Source organism: Fusarium phalaenopsidis (genome assembly GCF_050370095.1).
Source record: "Fusarium phalaenopsidis strain FUZ10S chromosome Unknown contig_32278, whole genome shotgun sequence".
In the NCBI taxonomy this organism is placed as follows: Eukaryota; Fungi; Ascomycota; class Sordariomycetes; order Hypocreales; family Nectriaceae; genus Fusarium; species Fusarium phalaenopsidis.
The window spans coordinates 3601713-3622293 of NW_028145417.1; the positions used below are offsets into that span (position 1 = coordinate 3601713).

Below are 20581 nucleotides of genomic sequence, written 5' to 3' on the forward strand. Positions count from 1 at the left end.
ATTCCCTATGAGGATCACGACCCCAATTTACCTTGGAACTCTGGGAAAATCGGCAGACTATGGCGCCAGGTTAAATGTGACCGCAACCATGACGTTGGAAGATCACCATGTACGCTTCGGTTTGTCACGGTCTTTCATACTCCCTCATAAACTAACGTGATCACCAAGGGGAGATACATCCAGTCACTTTTCACGGAGGACGAGTACCACAGGTGAGGCACCTTATGGAGCCCTCAAGGCGACTGCAACTAACAGTTCAGATTGGCATTCTCCAATCTGCGGAGTGATACTGCCATGAAAGTCAGGGACATGGTGTGGGGAGAAATCACGGAAGAATTGAGCAGAAATATTCCCCATCTGGATGACTTGCTGACGGCTGAGTGAAACAAAGCACCGATGTTGAACTTGAAAGACAGAACCATAGAACAAGAAGATGTCCGTACGTATTCTCTCCCTATCGTGGATCTGATATTAAATACAAATAAATAAAAAAACCATGCTATTTTGCTATTCCGTGGTGACTATCATCTCGACTAGTATTCTCAACCAGCCTGATGGTAGAGCTGTTTAGTCGTAATAATATGTTCTACCTAATGGCGGGACGTACTCTCCATAGACCTTATACATAGCACCTAGCATATTGGTAAGGCTTTCACCTTGAAGCTAAGAAGTCGTTCGTTGACTAACAGCCAGAGTGACGTATATTTACTATTTCTATCACTCAACTCACCATAAAACACATCAGAAATACATGTTGTCTCTTCAACCATCAAGAGCCAACCAAAGCTTCTCCGCAGCGAACTTTCCCAGTGCCTCCAGGGTACCCATACTCAACATCTCCAGCACTGTGATGTCAACACCAAGACTAGTCTTCCACCAAGTCCGCAGTTCAACGGCGATCAAGGAATCCAGCCCAAGATCGGCGGTGTTCATCTTGATGTTAATCTCCTCATCTTCCGATCTCAAGAGCAAGCTGAAAAGCCTCTTGCCGATCTCAAGAGCCAGGAAGCTCACGCCTTCACTGGAATTGAGAAGAGCCCGATCATTCTTGGCTGCTCTCAAAAAGAACCGCAGACCCTCATCACCAGAACCGCATCGCTTGTCTCGGCTGCCGACGTTGTGGTAAACGGCCATCCGCACGTCCCTGCGAAGGCGGGCGTTGCTGTCCGGGCTGCTGAGCGGGGTGCTTGGGGAGATGCCGAGGAGGAAACTAGTATGAGCGCCGGAGGTTGCGTCCTGAGATTCCCTAGACGAAGATATCATAGCTGCTTCGAGGCCATCCAGCAGCTCGGACTCCTGGACAATGCGCCAACCCGTGCCCTGCATCTTCCTGAGAAGGTCTCGGTTCTGCGAAAGGTACCCGACCTCTTCCATTGCGCCGAGATCAATGGAGGTGCAGGGAAGGCCCAGTCCATGGCGGTACTCCGCGAACGAGTCGAGAAATGTATTCGCAGCGGCATAGTTGGCCTGGCCGATCTGCCCCCCAATCCCGGATAGAGAGCTGAACAAGATGAAGATGTCCAGGGCCACGCCGCGCGCCGTGGTCACGTCGTGGAGATTCCAGGTGCCGCGTACCTTGGGCTCAGTGACGGCGTTCCAGTCCTCAATGCTCATGCCTTCGAACATCCGGTCGCGGAGGACCATGGACATCTGGAAGATGCCCTTCAGAGGGCCAGGCGTGCCGTCAACAGCGCGCGCGACGTCGTCTTTGTTCGTGACGTCGCCGCGAACCAGCTGGGCGGTGCAGCCGAGGCTCTCCAACTCCCGAACGAGGTCCTGGTCGTGGGGTCCCGTGCCTGCACTTCTAGACAGGAAGGTGAAATGCCTAGCACCGTGGCCGACCATCCAGACGGCGATGGCGCGGCCAAGGCCGCCGAGGCCACCCACGATGAGATACGAGGCCGTTGCATCCAGAAGCGCACCGGCCTTCCGCGACGTGTTGATGGGGCCTAGATCAAGCCTTCCGCTCTCATCACGGAGCTGCAGGACGATCTTGCCGATATGTTTGCCCTGCTGCATGTACCTGAACGCGTCCTGTGCCGCAGAGGCACTGGTTACCTGGGCGAGTGGCACCGGCTTCACATGGCCCTGACCGAAGTAGCGAAGCATGTCACGTAGCAGCCTGTGGTAGATTAATGTTAGCATGAAGCAGGGCAAGCAAGCAAGGATCGAGTCACTCACCTGCCGATCATCTCAGGCCTCTCTTTGATCATCTGATCCAGATCAGCGCAGTGGTAACTGCGATTGTCTAGGAACGGAGTCATGTCGAGCTTCCCTCCCCCCAGAAGATCTCTTTTGCCAATTTCGACCATGGTTCCCCATTTAGCGACGCACTTCCAAGTCGCATGGAGCTGTTCTCCCGAGAGTGAGTTGAGGGCCAAGTCGACGCCTCTGCCGCCGGTCTCGCGGAGCAGGTCGTCCACGAATGAGAGGCCGCGAGAGTTGAAGATACGGTTCCTCGGAATGCCGTGGGTGTCCATGAGGTACTGGACCTTCTCTTCGCTGCTCACCGTTGTGAAGATGTCGGCCTCGAGCATGCGGGCGATTTGAATGGCAGCCAGTCCAACACCGCCGCAGCCGCTGTGAATGAGAACGCTCTATGAGAGTCTTGAGTCAGCCTCCTGTGTTCTGCGTGCGCTTTTAGTGCCAGCTTGGTCGCTTCTTACCTGGCCCTTTGAGACTTGCCCGACGTCGACGAGACCGCGAATAGCGGTGGCGAACACCAGGGGCATAGACGCGCCTTCGGCGAAGCTCAATCCATCAGGCAACTTCTCGAACAGAGTCTGTGCTGCTGTAACAACAGTTGAGAAAGTCTCTAGTCCCAGGAGCACGGCACGATCGCCGGCGCGGAGTTTGGTGACCTTTTTGCCCACTCGCCGAACAATGCCGGCCGCCTCATAGCCGAATGCCGGTCGGCGGCTCTCGATGATGCCCATGGCAATGAGAATGTCCTGACGATATTAGCAAAAAGACATCTAACACGTAGGTCTGGGACGACCCGAAGACGTACCCGGAAATTCAAGCCCGTGGCATGCACTTCAACCTCCACTTCATCGTCCTGAGGGTCTCTGGCGGTCATCGAGGCCCATTGCAAGGTGCTGAGACGCCCTTGCTTGATGATTGCCAAGGTGGCTTCCTGGGACGAGTCGGAGACCAGGTTCTCGCTGTCGAGAGAACAGGGGAAGATTCGGTTGTTCAGAATCTCGCCCTCGCGGATGGCATACTCATAATCGGGACCCAAAGCACCATCTTCTCCGCGCTCTTGGAACTTGTTCAGGACCTTGGGTAGCGCCTTCGAAACCAATGGTGATGTCAGGTCTTCCATCTCGCACACGGCAAAATCAATCGCCATCTCGGATCGAATAGTCCGAGCCAGACCTACAATCTTCCCGTACCTGGGGTCCTTGCAGCCGACACCGCAGAGCCGTGTGACCCAGAGGACGCCCGAATCTTTGAGCTTGCTGAGGAAAGTCTTGAATGCAGCAAATCTGGCCGGGTCGATGTCGTCCAGGAAGGGTCCCTGCTCATCGAGAAGCGCGAGCACGTCTTGGCCCTGTGGCGGGACATCGTCCAGGGAGCAGAACTGGATCTCAAAGCCCCCAGCAACGAGCTCTTGGGTGATGGGGAGCAGATCGTTTGCATCATAGCCACCGCACAGGAGCGAGACTCGCTTGGTCGCGGCTCTCGCGGGCTGGGCCCTCAAAGCTCTCGCGACAATGAGCGTGCTTATCGAGGTCTCCGAGTCGCACGCGATGTGCTCTACGGCGCCGAAGCCAGAGGCTGCCAGCTCCTCTAACCACCTCTGGGTGCTCAGGAATGGCTCTTCTGCCCGGCCGTCTTGATCATGGCTCCACCAGCTCGACAGCGTTCCAAGAACGAACTTGACCCAGGGCAAATGAGGCTTCGGTTCCTGGAGGAGCAGGTGTCCTTCGGGTGCCAGTAGCTTTCGGATGTTCTTGAGGCTCTCTCGGACGCTGGGAGTCTCATGAACTACCCCTGCCGCGATGATGAGGTCAAACTGTCCATCTTCAAACCCGGATTCTGCCAGATCCTGGCTCACGTCTAGAGTGACAAACTCCACGTTTGCGAGTCCTTTGAAGCGCTCCGCGGCGGAGTTGACAAGCCCTGATGATTTCTCGGCCCATACATATCGCGAGTAGAGAATTTGACCATCCGGACGGGTGAGGTTCTGCAGGGTGCCGGTTGTCCTGTCCCCGAGACCGGCGCCGATCTCGAGGATTCTCAGGTTGGGCCTGCTGTGGGCGAGGCATTGGAGATACCTGGCGTCGTCAAACTCTCTCGTAAATGCTGTGAAGTTATCCAGGTCGCCTTTCGCGCCCAGGACCTTGAAGCCGGTCTCGTCTCCCTTCAACAGCGGCTGAATGTGGTCGAGGACGGTCATGATCACTCTGGCGGCGTGGCCGGCCGATGTCCCGTCCAGCTGCTGGACTAGCTTTTGAATTTCCTCGGACAGGTTAGGTTCTTCGATCTCAGCGGAGGCCGGTTGCTCATTGAGCCATTGCTGGAACTTTGCCATATGGGGAGGGCCTGCTTCCACGTCCTTGGATCTGACCTTGGCAGAAGTCACGGCGAGCTGTGCGAGCTCGGCCAGCAGAGATATTGACGGCTCTTGGGGGTGAGAGGCCCCTAAAAGGTCGCTGATGTTCTTGAAATCGATGTGAGGCACCCATTCGCACCGCGCCGTGATCGGCAGGCCGCGCTCTTCATCCGCGCCATCGCCCTCTTCGAAGAAGGAAACGCGAACGCCCGACGCCTCAAGGATGGTATCAGTGCCAGCAACGCATGAACCATATCCTATGACCCCATCATCAGTGCTGACGGCGGTCACTGAAATGTCGAGATCGTCGCTGGAGCATCGGTGCAACGTCAGCGACTCAACGCGAGCAGCGATCAAGCGCTTGTAGGTGCGAGCTACGCCATGAAAGTGCGCGATGCTCTGGAGCTGGAAGAACGAGTCCAGGATGACGGGGTGCAGATGGTACCGACTCTCGTCGCCCCATATGTTGTTCTGCATGCTTCCCCTTGCCCGGTGAGGCATGCTCGTGGAACAGGTCACGTCCTTGAGAGTGTTGAAGCTGGGTCCATAGTGGAGGCCGTGCCGTTTGAGCGTGCTGTCCCATCGCGCCATATCGACCCGACGCGGCAGCTCGTTGTTGTTGTGGCCTGTTCTTCGCGACGGGCCCGATGATTCGCCTCGCACGGCACCCGAGCAGTGTCTCGTCCATACGTGGCCGTTGTGCGAAGAGATGGAGAAGTCCCACCACTCGCTGTTCAGGCTATCAGTCAAGTGGTGGCGGCGCAGGCTGGTGACGAGCTCGGTCGGAGAGTCCTCGTTGACGAGCAGAGCGTTGCTGACAATGATGTGACGAAGCTGGACGCCCTCCGAGATCCTGGACAGCTGTCGAGCGGCCTCGGCCGCCATGCCGACATATGCTGCAAAAGGATAGACGATGCCCTCGTCGATCCTGTGGTCCAAGAGCCACGGGGCGTTGTTGATGTGTAGCAGGTTCCGCCACACGGGCTCGAGATCTGTGCTCTCGGGCACCCTGGCCCCCAGCAGATCGTGGGAGGGATATGCAGGGTCGCGCCATTCCTTGGAGACTCGCGACTCGTACCAGTGTCTGGTCTGGTGATCCCAGCAGTAGCCAGGCATATCAGAGATGCAAGAGCCATGAGGCGTCAGGCTCTTGAAATCGATCTCGACGTGCAAGGTCCAAAGCGTGCCGATGGCCCGGAGCAGGGCCTCTACGCTGTTCTGCCGTCGAACAAGAGTGGCGACGTAGGGGGACTTGCTGGAAGCATGGGTGAGAATCTGCCGCAAGGGACCAGCGAGCGCTGAGTGCGGCCCGACTTCGAGGAAGACCTGGTCCTTGATCTCGGTGCACTGAAGGATCTCGGACACGGCTTCCCTGAAGAGAACAGGACGCTCCAGGTTAGATCGCCAGTAAAGGGGTCCGAGCCGGTCACCCTTTGCAGAGCCAAAACGCTTCCCCGTCACGCTGGAGAAGAACGGAATTGCAGGAGATTTGCCTGCCACTTTCGAGTCTACCATGCTTTGTTGATATGCGGATCCGAAAGCCAACATATGATGCGAGTGATATGCTTTTTCGACCTTGAGCGTGGTGGCAGGCACGTTCGGGTTGGACTTCTTGACAGCCGCCACAACCTCCGCCAGCTTATCGGAATCCCCGGAGAGCGTGATGCTGTTGGGAGCGTTATCACACGCGATCACTACCCCAGGCACCAGGTGCTCTGCCGCCGCTTCCCGGCCCAGGCCCACCGCGGCCATACCGCCTGACTGAGTCTCGGACTTTGTGATGACTCCACGAAGAAATGCGGCGGTGATGGCTTCCTCGGCTGTGAGACCTCCCGCGGCGTAAGCCGCAGCAATCTCGCCGCTGGAATGACCAACGACGGCGGCAGGCTTTATGCCCAAAGACGCCAGTGTGGCCACCAGCGCGATCTGCACAGCCGTGCAAAGGGGTTGCGAAAACTCGGCCTCGTATACCCGGCTAGTCCTCGCGGGCTTGGCCAGCTCCTCTGCCAGCGTCCACTCTGGCGCCGAAGCGCCGAGGGTCTTGAGATGGACGTCGAGCGAGTTGATGGTGCGAGAGAATGTCGGCTGGGAGACCAGTAGGTCTCGGCCAAACTGAGGCCAGGCCGCACCTTGTCCGGTGAAGACCATGACGACTGACGGAGCAGGCTGTCCCGGCTGTCCGGCAGTAAGCTTTTGATCCAAAGCGGTATCTGGGTCGAAGGTGTCCTTGGCGACGACCGCAAAGGACCTGTGCGCGAGATGCTCTCTCCTGTTAGCCAGGGTGTACGCGATGTCTCCAAAGCCCGCCGAGGTCTTCCCGAGAAATTCTTTCTGCACCTGCATCATGCTTTTCAGGGAATGAGCCGTGTTTGCGGAATAGAGATGGAGGTGTGGTACGTTGGAGCGTTTCCGTTCCGGCACGACTGCCGAGCTCAGAGCCCTGGTCGTATGCATGGCAGCCGACTCGAGGATGACATGGGCATTGGCGCCGCCTACGCCAAAGGAGTTAAGACTCACGCGCTCCTCACGGTCGGCGGGCCACGGCAGCGGCGTCTGGGGCACCTTGAGCTTGTGCTCCTCGAAGGGGATCTTTGGGTTCGGGGGCTGGCTTTTGATGCTTGGCGGAATCGTCCGATGCTCCAAGGCCAAGACGGCCTTGATCAGAGAGCTCAAGCCCGAAGCTGCCTCAGCGTGGCCCAAATTCGGCTTGAGCGACCCGATGTGTATGCCATCTTTGGAAAAGACAGAGGCGAGGGCCCGCGTCTCCATCAGATCGCCAGCGGAAGTACCGGTTCCATGGCACTCGAAGTAGCCGGTCTTGGAGAAGTCTGACACTCCTGCTACCTGGTAAGCTCGCCTGATCAAGGCTTCCTGAGCCACCGGGTTGGGCATCGACACCGGGTGCGTCTTGCCATCAAAGTTGATTGCAGTGCCCTTGATGACGGAGCGGATAGCGTTGCCATCACGGAGCGCGGCGCTCAGGGATTTGACGTAGACAGAGACGATGGATTCTCCTCGGGCGTAACCGTTGGCGGCGGCCGAGAAAGTCTTGCACGATCCATCCGGGCTGAGGACTCCCTGTTCTGACATGGCGGTCATCAGACCAGGGGCCGCGATGATGCTGGTTCCGCCAACGAGGGCCGACTCGCAGTCTCCTCTATTGATGGCCAAGCAGGCCTCATTCAAGGCAGTCAGGGACGACGAGCAGGCTGTGCGGATCGTCATGCTACAAGTACCTGGTCAGTCTGTGTAAGAGGGAGGGTACGGGCAGGTAAGCAAGCGGGTAGGTTGATAGATACCTTGGGCCGCGGAGATCCATTTCATGAGACAGACGCTCCGACATCATGAAGTCGTGGGTGGCCGTGGCTTGATACAGGCCGTACTTTAACGACTCTCGATTGAAGGAGTCGTACCAATCTTGGCTGAAGGTGCCGACGTAGACACCGATGTTTTTTCCTTTCCAGCCGACCTCCCCAGCATCGTCGATGGACTCCCGCGCGACCTCGAGCAGGAGTTTTTGCTGCGGGTCTAGCCTCGCGACTTCGCCGCGATGCATCGAGAAGAACGAGGTGTCAAGCGCACCCAGGTCGACACTCTCGTCCAGGAAGTACCCGTACTCAGTGTTGGTGGCGGCGGGCTTCTTGTCGGACGAGTAGTAGGCGGAGACGTTGAAGCGGCTTTCGGGGACGCGGTGACGTGCATCGCGCCCCTCGATGAGAAACTCCCAAAGGTCTTTGGGGCAGCCGATGCCGCCGGGAAGACGGCATGCCATGCCGCAGATGGCGATGGGGGAGAACGAGCCGCCGGGAGACCCAGGCAGTTCGCCCCCGTTCACATGGCTACTGCTGTGAACCCCATTGCCGTTGATACCGTTGCTGTGGAGACCATTCCCGTTGGTGTGTGTGCCGTTGCGAAGATTGTCGCCGTTCATGTTGACTAGGTAGTGTGGCAATATCGGCTGAGGTAAAAAGAAAAAGTCCTGGTCACAAAGCTACTCCGTACTACGGGGCAGTGGCCATAGAGCAATCACTACCTCACATTATAAAGCCCGCGGAGTCCACAGCGTTGGCAGTATCGTACCTAGTATCCGTTGACATAGAGCCTTGGTGTATGAGGGTGTCTGTATGGCAGGGTGCTTCTAGCCGTACCGTCAGCACCTGTCATGAAGTTTGGGGGCCGTGGGTACGATTGTGCCCGTCCTGTAGCGTATATGCACTGGCTGACAGTCAGCCATACCAGGGTTTATGTTGCCACTTCTGAGGGATAGGCCCACGCCTGTCTCTCGTAATCATCGTCCAAAGCTCGCAGCAGGATTGAGTGAGCTCCATGTGGCGCTGAGGGAACCGTGGTCTTGTCAGCAGTCTTGACTTTCTCCTCATGGAGCCGGTCCTCTGGGAACCCAACGAGAGGGCATGATATACGGCTAAGCTTTTACCGTGCCAATCGGCCACTATGAACCATAGAAGCTCGAAACAAGTTGCATTTCTCATCTAACACATTCAACCATGGCCGCCTTTAACGTGGAGACTTGCGTTCGCCCTAACATTCTCGCCCTACAGCCCTACCATTGTGCTCGAGGGTAAGCCTCAAAGCGTTCCAAAGACGCCGAAGCGATGTGTTTAGCCAGGTGTTGACGACATACCTTCAGCACCTGTGAGGTTGATGGCGAAAAGACTTTGTTGGATCTCAAGGAGAATGCCTACGGCCCTGCACTGCCGGGGTCCATCTCAGGCATCGATCTGGATATCGTGAACCCCCTCCAGTTGCACCGCTATTCGGACCGTCTCCAACGGGATCTGAAGCAGAGACTCTGCGACTTCCGCAATACCCACGCTCATACGGACCGAGACCTCGTGCTGGACAATATATGTCTCGGTATTGGCAGCATTGAGGGCATTGACGCCCTGATATGATGTTTCTGCATCCCTTCGAAGGACCGTATCTTGATATGCTCGCCGTTGTACTCCATGTACGCCGTCTCTGCTTAGGTCAACGACGTTCGCGTCGTCGAGGCTCCACTGCTGGCTCCTCCGACCTTCTCCCTCGATGTCCTAGCCATCAGCCGCGCCTTGTCCAACGATCCCACTATTAAACTCGCAAACTTTGCCTCTCCCGGTAACCCTACTGGATCGCTCCTCTCCAGGGCCTATATTAAGAAAGTTCTTGCTTACCCGACCTGAAATGGTTTTGTCGTCCTCGATGAAGCGTATATTAACTTTGCTGGCTATGACGCCTCTCTTGCCGGGCTGGCTCTGGAGTACCCAAGCCTCGTCGTTCTCCACACCCTCTCCAAGGCTTTCGGCCAGGCTGGCGCGCGCCTCGGCGCTGCCTACGTCCCGATCCCCATAGCTCGTCTTCTTGATAACATTAAGACCCCGTGGAATATTCCTAGCCCGACCAGCGTCCTAGCATGCTCCGCCGTTAGTCAGGAGGGCATCGCCGTCATGCGTCAGAACCGCAACAAAGTCACAACCCAGATGAACCGATTGCTGGAGAAACTGCCCGGCATCCGCGGCATTGGCGGAATTCGCAGCGGGACGAGTAGCCACTTTTTGCTCTTCGAGGTCTTGAATGCATAGGGACAACCAGATAACCTAGTGGCGGAGATGTTATATGAGAAACTCGCGAGGGTAACTGGTGTGATCGTGCGATTCAGGGGGAACGAGCCCGGCTGTTTCAGCTGCTTGCGTGTTATAATGGGCACCGAGGAAGACATGACGAAGTTCCTTTTTTCTTTGCGTGAGATGTTGGGAGAGCTGGATAGTTTGGATGCTGGTGAGTGGGTCATTGATAGTGGTATCGATTCGGCTGTAGATGTGCGAAGCTCCTTTAGTAGCTCTTTGTGCGGCGCTAACAAGACGGAAAAGAAGACCAATGGCATTTCCTGTGATACTTGGGACATCTCAATATTGGCATTTGCGTCCTCTGGTGTCCCGCTGCTACCGGACTCATATTCGCCCACACACGATCAGCGCTGGTATTTAATCAATTACTATCGATAAAGGGATCTAGATTAATTAATTCAAGGCTTAACTAAAGTTTATCTATAGATATCTTTAGATATATATATAGAGCTTAGAGATAAAGCTATTACTAGATCTTAGTAATATACCTAAAGTATACTAACCATTTTATAACCTCTAATACACTGCTAGTAATTATTATAACGTACATGTATAGCGAGCCAGATAGCAAGCGAACTAGACACTTTTACTCTATAGTATAAATCTCACCTAATTATAAAAATGCTTAAAAAAAATGCTTAAAAATTACATTTTAAGCTTTATAAGCTAATAGGCTTAGATAAAATTAAAAAAAATTTTAAAACTTATTAGTAATTTTTTTAGATTTTTAAAAAAGTTAATAAGTAAGTTATTTAGGAATTTCTTATTTATATTATTTCTATTAGTTTTTTAATTTTTTAAAATTAAAGAAATTTTTTAAAAATATAAAGAAATTATAAACTTATAACTCTTTATATTAAATTTAAAAAAATACTCTTTTTAAGCTCTTAGCTATTTTTTAATAGTTTTTAGAAATTTAAGGTTAGCTATTTTTAAGTGCACAGTATTGCTATCTGGTTCGCTTGCTATCCGGCTCGCTATACATATATGTTAATAATATAACTATAACGTACTTAATAAGCGAGCGTCGCAGACAAGCAAGCATCAGACTTTTCTTAACCTTCTCTTAAGAAATCATAATAAAAACACTAAAAACTATTTAATTAATTAAAACTACTCACTATACTCTTTCCCAGACGTCTCAATCACTACCTGACAGGTCCTTATATTATGCCCGGGCTTGCCGTAAATACCATAGCGCCGAATACCCGGTCTGACTAACCTTCCTCGACTACCACTCCTCGACGATTCGGCTACTACCTATGCATCTATATCTATTTGATTAATTGCTTACCTCCTCTCTTCTACCGTCATAACCCCTCTTTTCTATAGTCTAGTCCTTTTTACCCTCTAGCGCCGGCTTAGTATCTTATTTACCTCTCAAAGGTTATTAACCTTAGCCCATAATAATACCATCTAATATATATTTCCCTTTATTGCCTTCGTAAGAGACTTTATAGCCTCTATAATTAACTCTGGGGAGCTACTCTTATGCCTTCTAATTTACCTTTTGAGGTATTTAGACTAAGATCTAGCCTTAAGCATAGTCTTTGGGGTCTTTAAGACCCAAGGGGTAAAGGGTTTAGCCCCCTCCTCGGTAGGCGTTAGAGTCTATAGCTATATATTAAGCTTTAAGACTATAGCTTCTAGGTTAAGGGGAATAAGGCTAGCTCCTTTAAAAGCCCCCTTAATATTTCTTCTTATTATAGTAGCCTTATATATTACGTAGAAGGCTAGGAAAAACTTAGTCTTTAAAATATAAGTTATAGAGTATTTAATTAATCACTTTATTTCTTAATTATAAGCTCGCTTTAATATACTAAAGTACCTAATATTAAGGGGCTAAAATAAATAAAATAAATAAGGTAATATATAAAGTTAGATAATTTTCTTTTTCTTATAATATCTCTTAAATTTAATAAATTAATAACTTTTATAATTATTAAAAATTAAGAGATAATAAAAACTAATTAATTAATTAGTTATATATTAGTTAAAATACTTAAGCTACTTAAGATTAGTCTTATTATTAATCTAGTTATTTTAAGTTATTATAATAGCTTAATTGCCTAAGAGGTTACTTTCTTAATACTAATTAATAAGGTAATATTAACTTATATTAATAATAAATAACTAAATTACTTAGCCTTTTATATTAATTACTTAAATAATTATAATTTATTTTTAATTTCTAAGCTATATTAATTTTAGCTTTAAATACCTTTTTATATTTATAATAATTATTTTATTTATAATTATATCTATAAAAAAACTAATCTTATTAAAGTTATAGATATTATTTAATTAGATATTATACTTCATAATTATATTTGCTATAAGCTAAAACTAATCGCAGATAATAATTAGATCTTCACACTTAGCTCTCTAGTAATTATATTTATAGAAAAAATATATCTTAAGGTCTAAGTGCTACTTAATAAAGTTATAAGCCTAACGCGTGCTAACTAGTAGTGCATCGCGGTCGGCAAGTAATTAATTAGCTATATCTTTAATACTATATAGCCAGGGGGGAAATCCTTGCGAATCTAGGTTAAAAATGAAGTAAATAAGGATCTCTTCTTCTAGATTAGATAGCTTGCGTGAATTTGGGATAGTATTAAGTCGAGCTTGAATGCCATTCTGTCGCCGACGTAGCCTATGCTCAGAGACCCGGTAGGTCCCTGCAGCGCGTCGGATGCTTAGCTTAGGGTTATTTTAAAGGGCCTGAAGGGCAAGAAGGGTTCTAGCCTCAATATTTAAGTCTGATATATTTGGTGGTTAGGAATCAATTAATCATATGGAAAGTTAGATATAAGAGGGAAAAGTGCGACGCTCGCTTGTCTGCGACGCTCGCTTATTAAGTACGTTATTAAATACTTAGCTTTGAGTTAATGTACTTAATAAGCGAGTGAAATAGACAAGCGAGTGAAACAAAATCCCTTAACCTACACCTTATCTATTTGATTAATTGATTCTTAACCACCTAGTATGTCATAATCTAATTATAAGGCTAGAATGCTTCAGGCCCTTTAGGCCCTTTAAAATGACCTAAAATTAAAGCTCCGACGCGCTGCAACGATCTATACAGTCAATCTAATAACGCTCTAGCGTCGGCAGCAAGGTATTCTTTCTAGGCGAAATACCATCACGAAATCACGCAGGCTATCTAATCTAGAGGAAGAGGTCCTTATTTACTTCATTCTTAACCTAGATTCACGAGGATTTCCCCCCCGGCTACGTGGTATTAAAGATATAACTAATTAATTACTTACTAACCGCGACGCGCCACTAGTTAGCATGTATTAGGCTTATAACTTTATTAAGTAATACCTAGACCTTAAGATATATTTTTTTTATAAATATAACTACTAGAGAGCTAAGTGTAAAGATCTAATTATTATCTGCGATTAGTTTTAGCTTATAGTAAATATAATCGCGAAGTATAATATTTAATTAAATAATATTTATAACTTTAATAAGATTAGCTTTCTTATAGGTATAATTATAAGTAAAATAATTATTATAGGCTTAGAAAGATATTTAAAGCTAAAATTAATATAGCTTAAAAACTAAAAATAAATTATAATTATTTAAGTAATTAATGCGAAAGGCTAGGCGATCTAGCTATTTATTATTAGTGCGGGCTAATATTACCTTGCTAACTAGTACTAAGAAAGTAACCTCCCGGGTGATTAGGCTATTATAATAACTTAAAATAACTAGATTAATAATAAGATTAGTCTTAAGTAGCTTAAGCACTTTGACTGGTATATAACTAATTAATTAATTAGTTTTTATTATCTCTTAATTCTTAATAGCTATAAAAGTTATTAGTTTATTAACTTTAAGAGATATTATAAGGAAAAAAAGATTATTTAGCTCTATATACTACCTTATTTCTCTTATTTACTTTAGCTCCTTAATATTAAGTACTTTAATATACTAAAGCGAGCTTATAATTAAGAAATAAAATAATTAATTAGATACTCTATAACCCACGTTTTAAAGACTAAGTTCTTTCTAGCCTTCTATATAATATATAAGACTATTATAATAAAAAGAAATATTAGGGGGGCTTTTAAAGGAGCTAATTTTATTCCCCTTAACCTAGAAACTATAGTCTTAAAGCTTAATATATAGCTATAGACTCCAATGCCTACCGAGGAGGGGGCTAAACCCTTTACCCCTTGGGTCTTAAGGACCCCAAAGACTATGCTTAAGGCTAGATCTCAATCTAAATACCTCGAAAGGCAGATTAGAAGGCATAAGAGTAGCTCCCTAGAGTTAATTATAGAGGCTATGAAGTCTCTTACGAAGGCAATAAAGGGAAACATGCATTAGATAGCATTATTTCAGGCTAAGGTTAATAACCTTCGAGAGGCAAATAAGATACTAAGCCGGCGCTAGAGGGCAAAAAGGACTAAATTATAGAAAAGAGGGGTAATAATAGTAGAGGAAGGTTGGTAGGTAATTAATTAGATGGATATAGATGCGCAGGTGGTGGCCGAATCGTCGAGGAGTGGTGGTCGAGGAAGGTTAGTCAGACCGGGTATTCGGCGCTATAGTATCTGCGGTAAGCCCGGCTATAATGCAAGGACCTATTAGGTAGTGATTAAGATATCTAGAGAAGAATATAGTAATTAGTTTTAATTAATTAAATAATCTATAGTATTTTTATTATGATTTCTAATAGGAAGGTTAAGATTTTTATTTTACTTACTTATTTATTTTACTTACTTATTAAGTATATTATTTTAAAAAACTTAATATATATAATAAGGAAGTGTTATAGTTAAGCGAGTGTTATACTTTTACCCTATAGTATAAATCTTACTTAAATTAATTATTATTTTAAAAAACTTTAATAAATTTAATTTAAATATATTTAAGCTAGGGATTAAGGCTAGTATTAATTAAAAAATCTAAATTAATCTAGTAATTCTTTTAAATTTTAAAAAAAATAAAAAAAATAAATTATTTAATAATTTCTTATTCGTACTATTTTTTTTTTAGTTTTTTATTTTTAAAAAAAGGAAAAAAATTTTTTAAATTCTAGAAAAATTATAATCTTATAACTTTTTTACTTAGATCTATAAAACTACTTTTTTTAAGCTTATAGCTATTTTATAGTAGTTTTTAGAAATTTAAGGTTTATAATTTTTAGCTGCACAGTATAGCTATAACACTTGCTTGCTGTAACACTTGCTTATCACGTATGTTAAAATAAAAAAGATTTTAATTTTAATATTTTAGTTTAATATATTTAATAATTAAAAATTAAGTAATTAACATACTTAATAAGGGAGTTAATTAGACAAGCGAGTTAATCACTAAGGTATTTTTCAATAGAGGGTATATATAGAAAGTACCTAAAAAATGCTAAGCGACCTTAACAATTTCTAGGTATTGCACCCCGCCATGCACAGCTAAAACGTATAAAAGTGATCAAGTCACTTATCTAATCAAGCCACTTATTAAGTACGTTAAATATAAAGTTAAATTAAAAAAAAGTATAGCACTTATATATTTATAGCGCTAGCTTATTATATATATTATATATAAATATTTAAAAGAGAGTAAATAAGGTATAAAACTATTAGGCTTATCTTAGCAAAGTTAAGCAGGTCTAAGAACTAGTAGGAGATTAATAATCTCGTTCTAAATCTCAGGAGGCAGACAATCCCATGAGGTTCTATCCCTAGATATCTCTAATTAGGCATACAGCAGGTAGAGTATGAAGTATCGCGGTTAGTATGGGTTGTGAACTATGTGACGGGTGAAGAAATCTCAAACGCCTCTTTATTCTTAGAGCATACAGATGACTATTGCTCACGGGGGATACGGTTGGGTATGGGATAGCTTTACGACCCAAGCCGGCTCATGTCGGCTTCGTCACTTCCACGTCAGGCGAGAGCTCTGTCCAGCACCTGTCCCTTACACATCTCGAAATAAACGCCCTTCTTCTCCATCAGCTCAACATGGCTCCCCATCTCGGTGATCTCCCCGCTCTGGAAGACGAAGATGCAGTCCGCGTCCCTGACAGTGCTCAGCCGATGCGCAACCGCGATGGTCGTCCTCTTACCGTCCCTGGCAGCCTCGTAGAGCGCCGCCTGCACTAACCTCTCGCTCTCCGTATCCAGCGCGCTTGTCGCCTCATCGAGGAGCAGGGCCTTAGGGTTCCGGATCAGCGCCCGGGCGATGGCCACGCGCTGCCGCTGGCCGCCGGAGAGCCTGGCCCCGCGGGTGCCGACATCGGTCCCCAGCCCCTCGGGCAGCGAGGAGACGAAGTCGAGGATATTGGCGTCCCTGCAGGCTTTCTCTATCTGGGTTTCCGTGGCGTCCTTGGACTCTGCCAGGCCCATGGCGATGTTCTCCCTAACACTGCCTTGGTACAGCACCGGTTCTTGCTGGACCAGTGCGAGGCGCCGTCGATGGGCTTGCGGTTCCAGCTCGTGGATCGGGTGGCCATCCATCGCGATGGAGCCAGATGTCGGGTCTATGAAGCGAGAGAGGAGGCTGACCATGGTGGACTTTCCACAGCCTGACGGGCCGACAAAGGCGACGAACCTGGCCGGTTGAATATTGATGTCGACGCCCGAAATCACCTTCGACTGCGGGCGAGAAGGGTAGGCAAACTCGAGGGCTTGGCAATGGACCCCGATGGCATCGTTTCCGGGGGAGTCTTGCGACGCATCGCCCTGGGTGTCATTCTCGTCGTCCGTGAACGAGTTATCGACGCTCGGGACCCTCCGACGAAGCCAAAGGATGTAGTTGGCCGAGGCTGTCGCCCCGGTCATGCTCATCGTGTACTGGAAGAGTGTGGCCGCGTTCTCTCCACCGAGCACGACGGCAATGAAGACCACGAAAAACTGCACGTTTGTGTACTCGCCGGTAGACACAAGCAACCCGCCGTACCAGAAGCCGAGAGCCATGGAGAGGAAGTTGACGGACTGCGAGAAGGCGTACCAGAGCATGGTGAGCGTCAGCGCCTTTGCAGATTTCTTCGCCACAACATCCAGCCTCTCCCGGTACAGCGCGAGCATCTTGTTCTCTAGTGTAAGCGACGCCACGGTGCGGATGGCAGAGACGGCTTCCGTCGCGAGCGCGGCGCTGCTGGCGAAGCGCTCCGAGGTATCTTCCTCCAGCTTGACCTCAAGGCGGATCCGTAGAAAGCCGCTCATAACAATCGGGGGGAGGGCACCAAAGACGCAGACGAGGCCCAGCTTCCAGCCGTAGACGATGCCCAGGACGGAGACAGAGATGACCGTGACCAAGCTGATCAGGATCAGGCCCGAGTTGATGCCAAGGAGGTCGTTCAGGTTTGAGGCGTTGGTCAGCAGCCGGGCGCAGATTCCGCCGGTAGCGTTTTGTTGGAGATCGAAGAAGACAACATCCTGCTTCATGGTGTTTCTGAAGAGCTCGCGGCGGTATTTTCGACTGACCTTCTGGATGATGATGTTGGCCAGCCATCCCAAGATGAAGTAGACGACAAAGTTGGCGACGGCAACGACGAAGAACATGAGCGCCCAGAAGTCTCCGAGGCGGATGGCTTCGTCACCGCTCAACTGGAAGATTTGGAGCGTCTGGGCGAAAATGACTGCTTGTGCCGGATAAGTTCCGCCTGAGAGGAAGGGTTAGAACGGCAGCACAGCGTTGGAGGAGAAGGGGGGCAATGTTTACGGACCTCCGAGAACACAAAGGAAGGCGATTATCCCGTAGAACCTCCATAGTTCGGGCTGATCCAGTATGAGCAGCCATACGCAGCGGACGATGCCGTATCCCATGGTCTCCTTTTCGAGGGCTCGAGCGCTACCCTCCACCGACTCGGCGACGATGCTTCTAGATCGATGCGGCGACAGTGGTGCGGGCGGCTCTGCTCCTTCTTTCTCTTCAATCCACTCACCCTCGGGCTCCGGCCGTTCAGTCGACTTGCCTTTTACCTTTTCCAGATCTTGCGCCCTGACGAGGCTCGCATAGGCGCCATCGGCGGCGATGAGGTCCTGGTGTGTTCCCTGCTCGACGACCCGCCCCGCAGACATGACGGCGATGTTGTGCGCTTTCTGCACCGTGGATAGTTTGTGCGCGATGATGACGGTTGTCCTGCCGACGGAGATCCTGTCCAGCGCGTCCTGGACGGCCTTTTCAGCTTTCGAATCAAGCGCACTGGTTGCTTCGTCGAGCAGCAGGACCGACGGGCGGGAAATGATGCTTCGGGCGATGGCGATGCGTTGCTTCTGGCCTCCGGATAGCGTGCGAGCACGTTCGCCGATCCAGGTCTCGTACTGCTGAGGAAGCCTCTCGATGAAGTCGTGAGCATTAGCATCTTGACAGGCCGCCTTTACGAGAGCAAGCTTCTCCTCGTAGGAGGCATTTGCGTGTGCAGTCCCCTCCAGGCCGAAGGCAACGTTGTCGATGATTGTGCCGCTGAACAGGACGGGTTCCTGCTGTACGAGACGGATCTGTGTTCGTAGCCAGGCTAGGTTGATGTTCTGAATGTCTCGTCCGTCGAACTGGATCAGACCGGCTGCCGGGTCGTACCAGCGATCGAGAAGGCCGACGATTGTGCTCTTCCCTGAGCCACTGGCGCCGACGAGTGCTGTAGTCTTGCCAGCGGGGATCTTCAGGTTCAGGCCACTGAGAACTTTGACATCGGGGCGAGAGGGGTAGGCGAACTCGAGGGCTTTCAGTTCAAGCTCGCCAACACACTTCTCCGGGACAGGCTCAGCGGACGACAGTGGATCGATGGCGGAGGTTTTATCGATGATGCGGAACAGCTCGTCAGCAGCAGTGGCAGCCTTTGTGATGGTGATGATCTGAGGCGCGATCTGGGTCAGGGATGTCGCAGCGAGAACAACGGCCATGATGACACTGTGAGGAAGAAGGGGGGTCAGCGTGCGTCGCAGAATGATGAGGGGGCAAAGGGATGTATGTATACGTGACAACGGCACCCGGCTCGTCAATCTCGCCGCGGGCGAACATCCTGATGCCCTGCCAGAAGGCGAGGCCATAACCCGAGTAGACGGAGAAGAACTGGGTCGCAAAGAGCACGCCGTAGTTGGGCGACTTCTTCTTTCCTACGCGCTCCATGTCGGCGAGGAACTTTTCGTACCGCCTCGCCATGGTCGGCTGCAGCCAAAAAGCGTGGACGGTCGTGATGCTGGAGAAGACCTCCTCGGCGACCAGGCTGGCGCGGGAGAAGATGTCCAGCAACTTGTTCTCGCTCTTCACCTCGATGGTCATGCAGATGCCAGTGACGATGACGATGGTCGGGACGATGCCTAGGGTGATGAGGGTAAGCTTCCACTGGACGATGAAGGCGACGACGAAGGCTGCCACAAACGTCGAGCAGCTCTGGACGAAGACGGTGAGACGCTCAGAAATGCCGTTGGTGACGAGGTTGCCGTTGGTGGTGACCTTGACCGACGGAGAGCCGGCCTCTTCCGAGTCGAAGAAGGTCATGTCCTGGCGCAGGAGGCTCTGCAGGAAGTCCATGCGCAATGCTTTGGTGGCTCGGATGGCTCCAATGGACACCAGCACGGTGTGGGTGTAGATGAGAAGGAACCTGGCGATGAACAGGTAGATGAAGTAGAGGCTGTCGCGCCGGGCCAAGACGGGTCAGCATGTAAACGACGGCACGATCAATCCGGACGGTGACCGCCGCAATTGCAGGCGACTCACGCGTATCTCGATACCTCGGCCATGTAATCGTCGGGGCTCACGCCGCCACTGGCGAAGCCGTTGAACGTCGTGACGAACCTGCCGAAGACAAGGTTCATCAGCGGGAGTGCCGCACCAGCCCCAATGGCGGCGATGAAGGCTGTCGAGTACAGGGCCCAGCTGCTGCGGTCGACATAGCTGAAGATTCGAATATAGCTGGCAAAGCCAGATGGCTTTGGCCGATTCCCGTGATCATTCTCGTCGCCCTGATTGTCGTGGTTAGACATCGCGACCGTTGCCAGTGAAGGTTAAGTTGAAAGGTTGAGGTGTTGGGAAGCTGCGTCCGGGCGAGTGCGTGCGACCTGGTAGTACCACCGCCAACGGCGGCGACAGCCTGACAGGGGCCTGTTGGTGACCTGGGCTCGGCGGTTGGTTGATTTACGCAATATGTAGGGCGGGCTGGGCACAGTGACACAACTTACCGTCCCATCAGGGGTGGCTGTTGGTTGTTTGTTTGCGTCGCACGGTGGTGTTTGTCAGGGCCTTGGCGATTCCTGTGCTCTGTAGGACAGGAGTGGTTCGGTCAACACCTAAACATACACCATAGCATATAAAACATATACCTAAGCGCTATATCAAAAGAAGCAATTTTAACCCACTTTTAACCAAGTTTTTAGCTTGCTTAACATCCCTTTTAAAAAGATATTCTTATATACTAATTAATAAGAGACCTACTTCTTAA

The 20581-nt window shown here is 49.7% G+C and overlaps 3 protein-coding genes across 3 annotated transcripts; 1 reads left to right on the plus strand and 2 right to left on the minus strand.

The window, feature by feature from the left end:
• Positions 1 to 762: 762 nt before the first annotated feature.
• LRP88_01728 (type I polyketide synthase) lies at positions 763 to 8489 on the minus strand (the record flags this gene model as incomplete). Its single annotated transcript, XM_083238404.1, has 5 exons — positions 763 to 2122; positions 2182 to 2597; positions 2667 to 2951; positions 3011 to 7784; positions 7858 to 8489. 5 exons carry the CDS (start codon positions 8487 to 8489, stop codon positions 763 to 765), a joined length of 7467 nt encoding a protein of 2488 aa, XP_083106909.1.
• Positions 8490 to 9063: 574 nt separating this feature from the next.
• LRP88_01729 (uncharacterized protein) lies at positions 9064 to 10137 on the plus strand (the record flags this gene model as incomplete). Its single annotated transcript, XM_083238405.1, has 4 exons — positions 9064 to 9137; positions 9207 to 9411; positions 9547 to 9673; positions 9764 to 10137. The coding sequence occupies 4 exons, from the start codon at positions 9064 to 9066 to the stop codon at positions 10135 to 10137; spliced, it is 780 nt and encodes a 259-aa protein (XP_083106910.1).
• A 5948-nt stretch (positions 10138 to 16085) lies between these two features.
• Positions 16086 to 20126, minus strand: LRP88_01730 (ABC transporter B family protein; the record flags this gene model as incomplete). Its single annotated transcript, XM_083238406.1, has 4 exons — positions 16086 to 17803; positions 17867 to 19050; positions 19118 to 19774; positions 19861 to 20126. The coding sequence occupies 4 exons, from the start codon at positions 20124 to 20126 to the stop codon at positions 16086 to 16088; spliced, it is 3825 nt and encodes a 1274-aa protein (XP_083106911.1).
• Between the last annotated feature and the right edge of the window lie 455 nt (positions 20127 to 20581).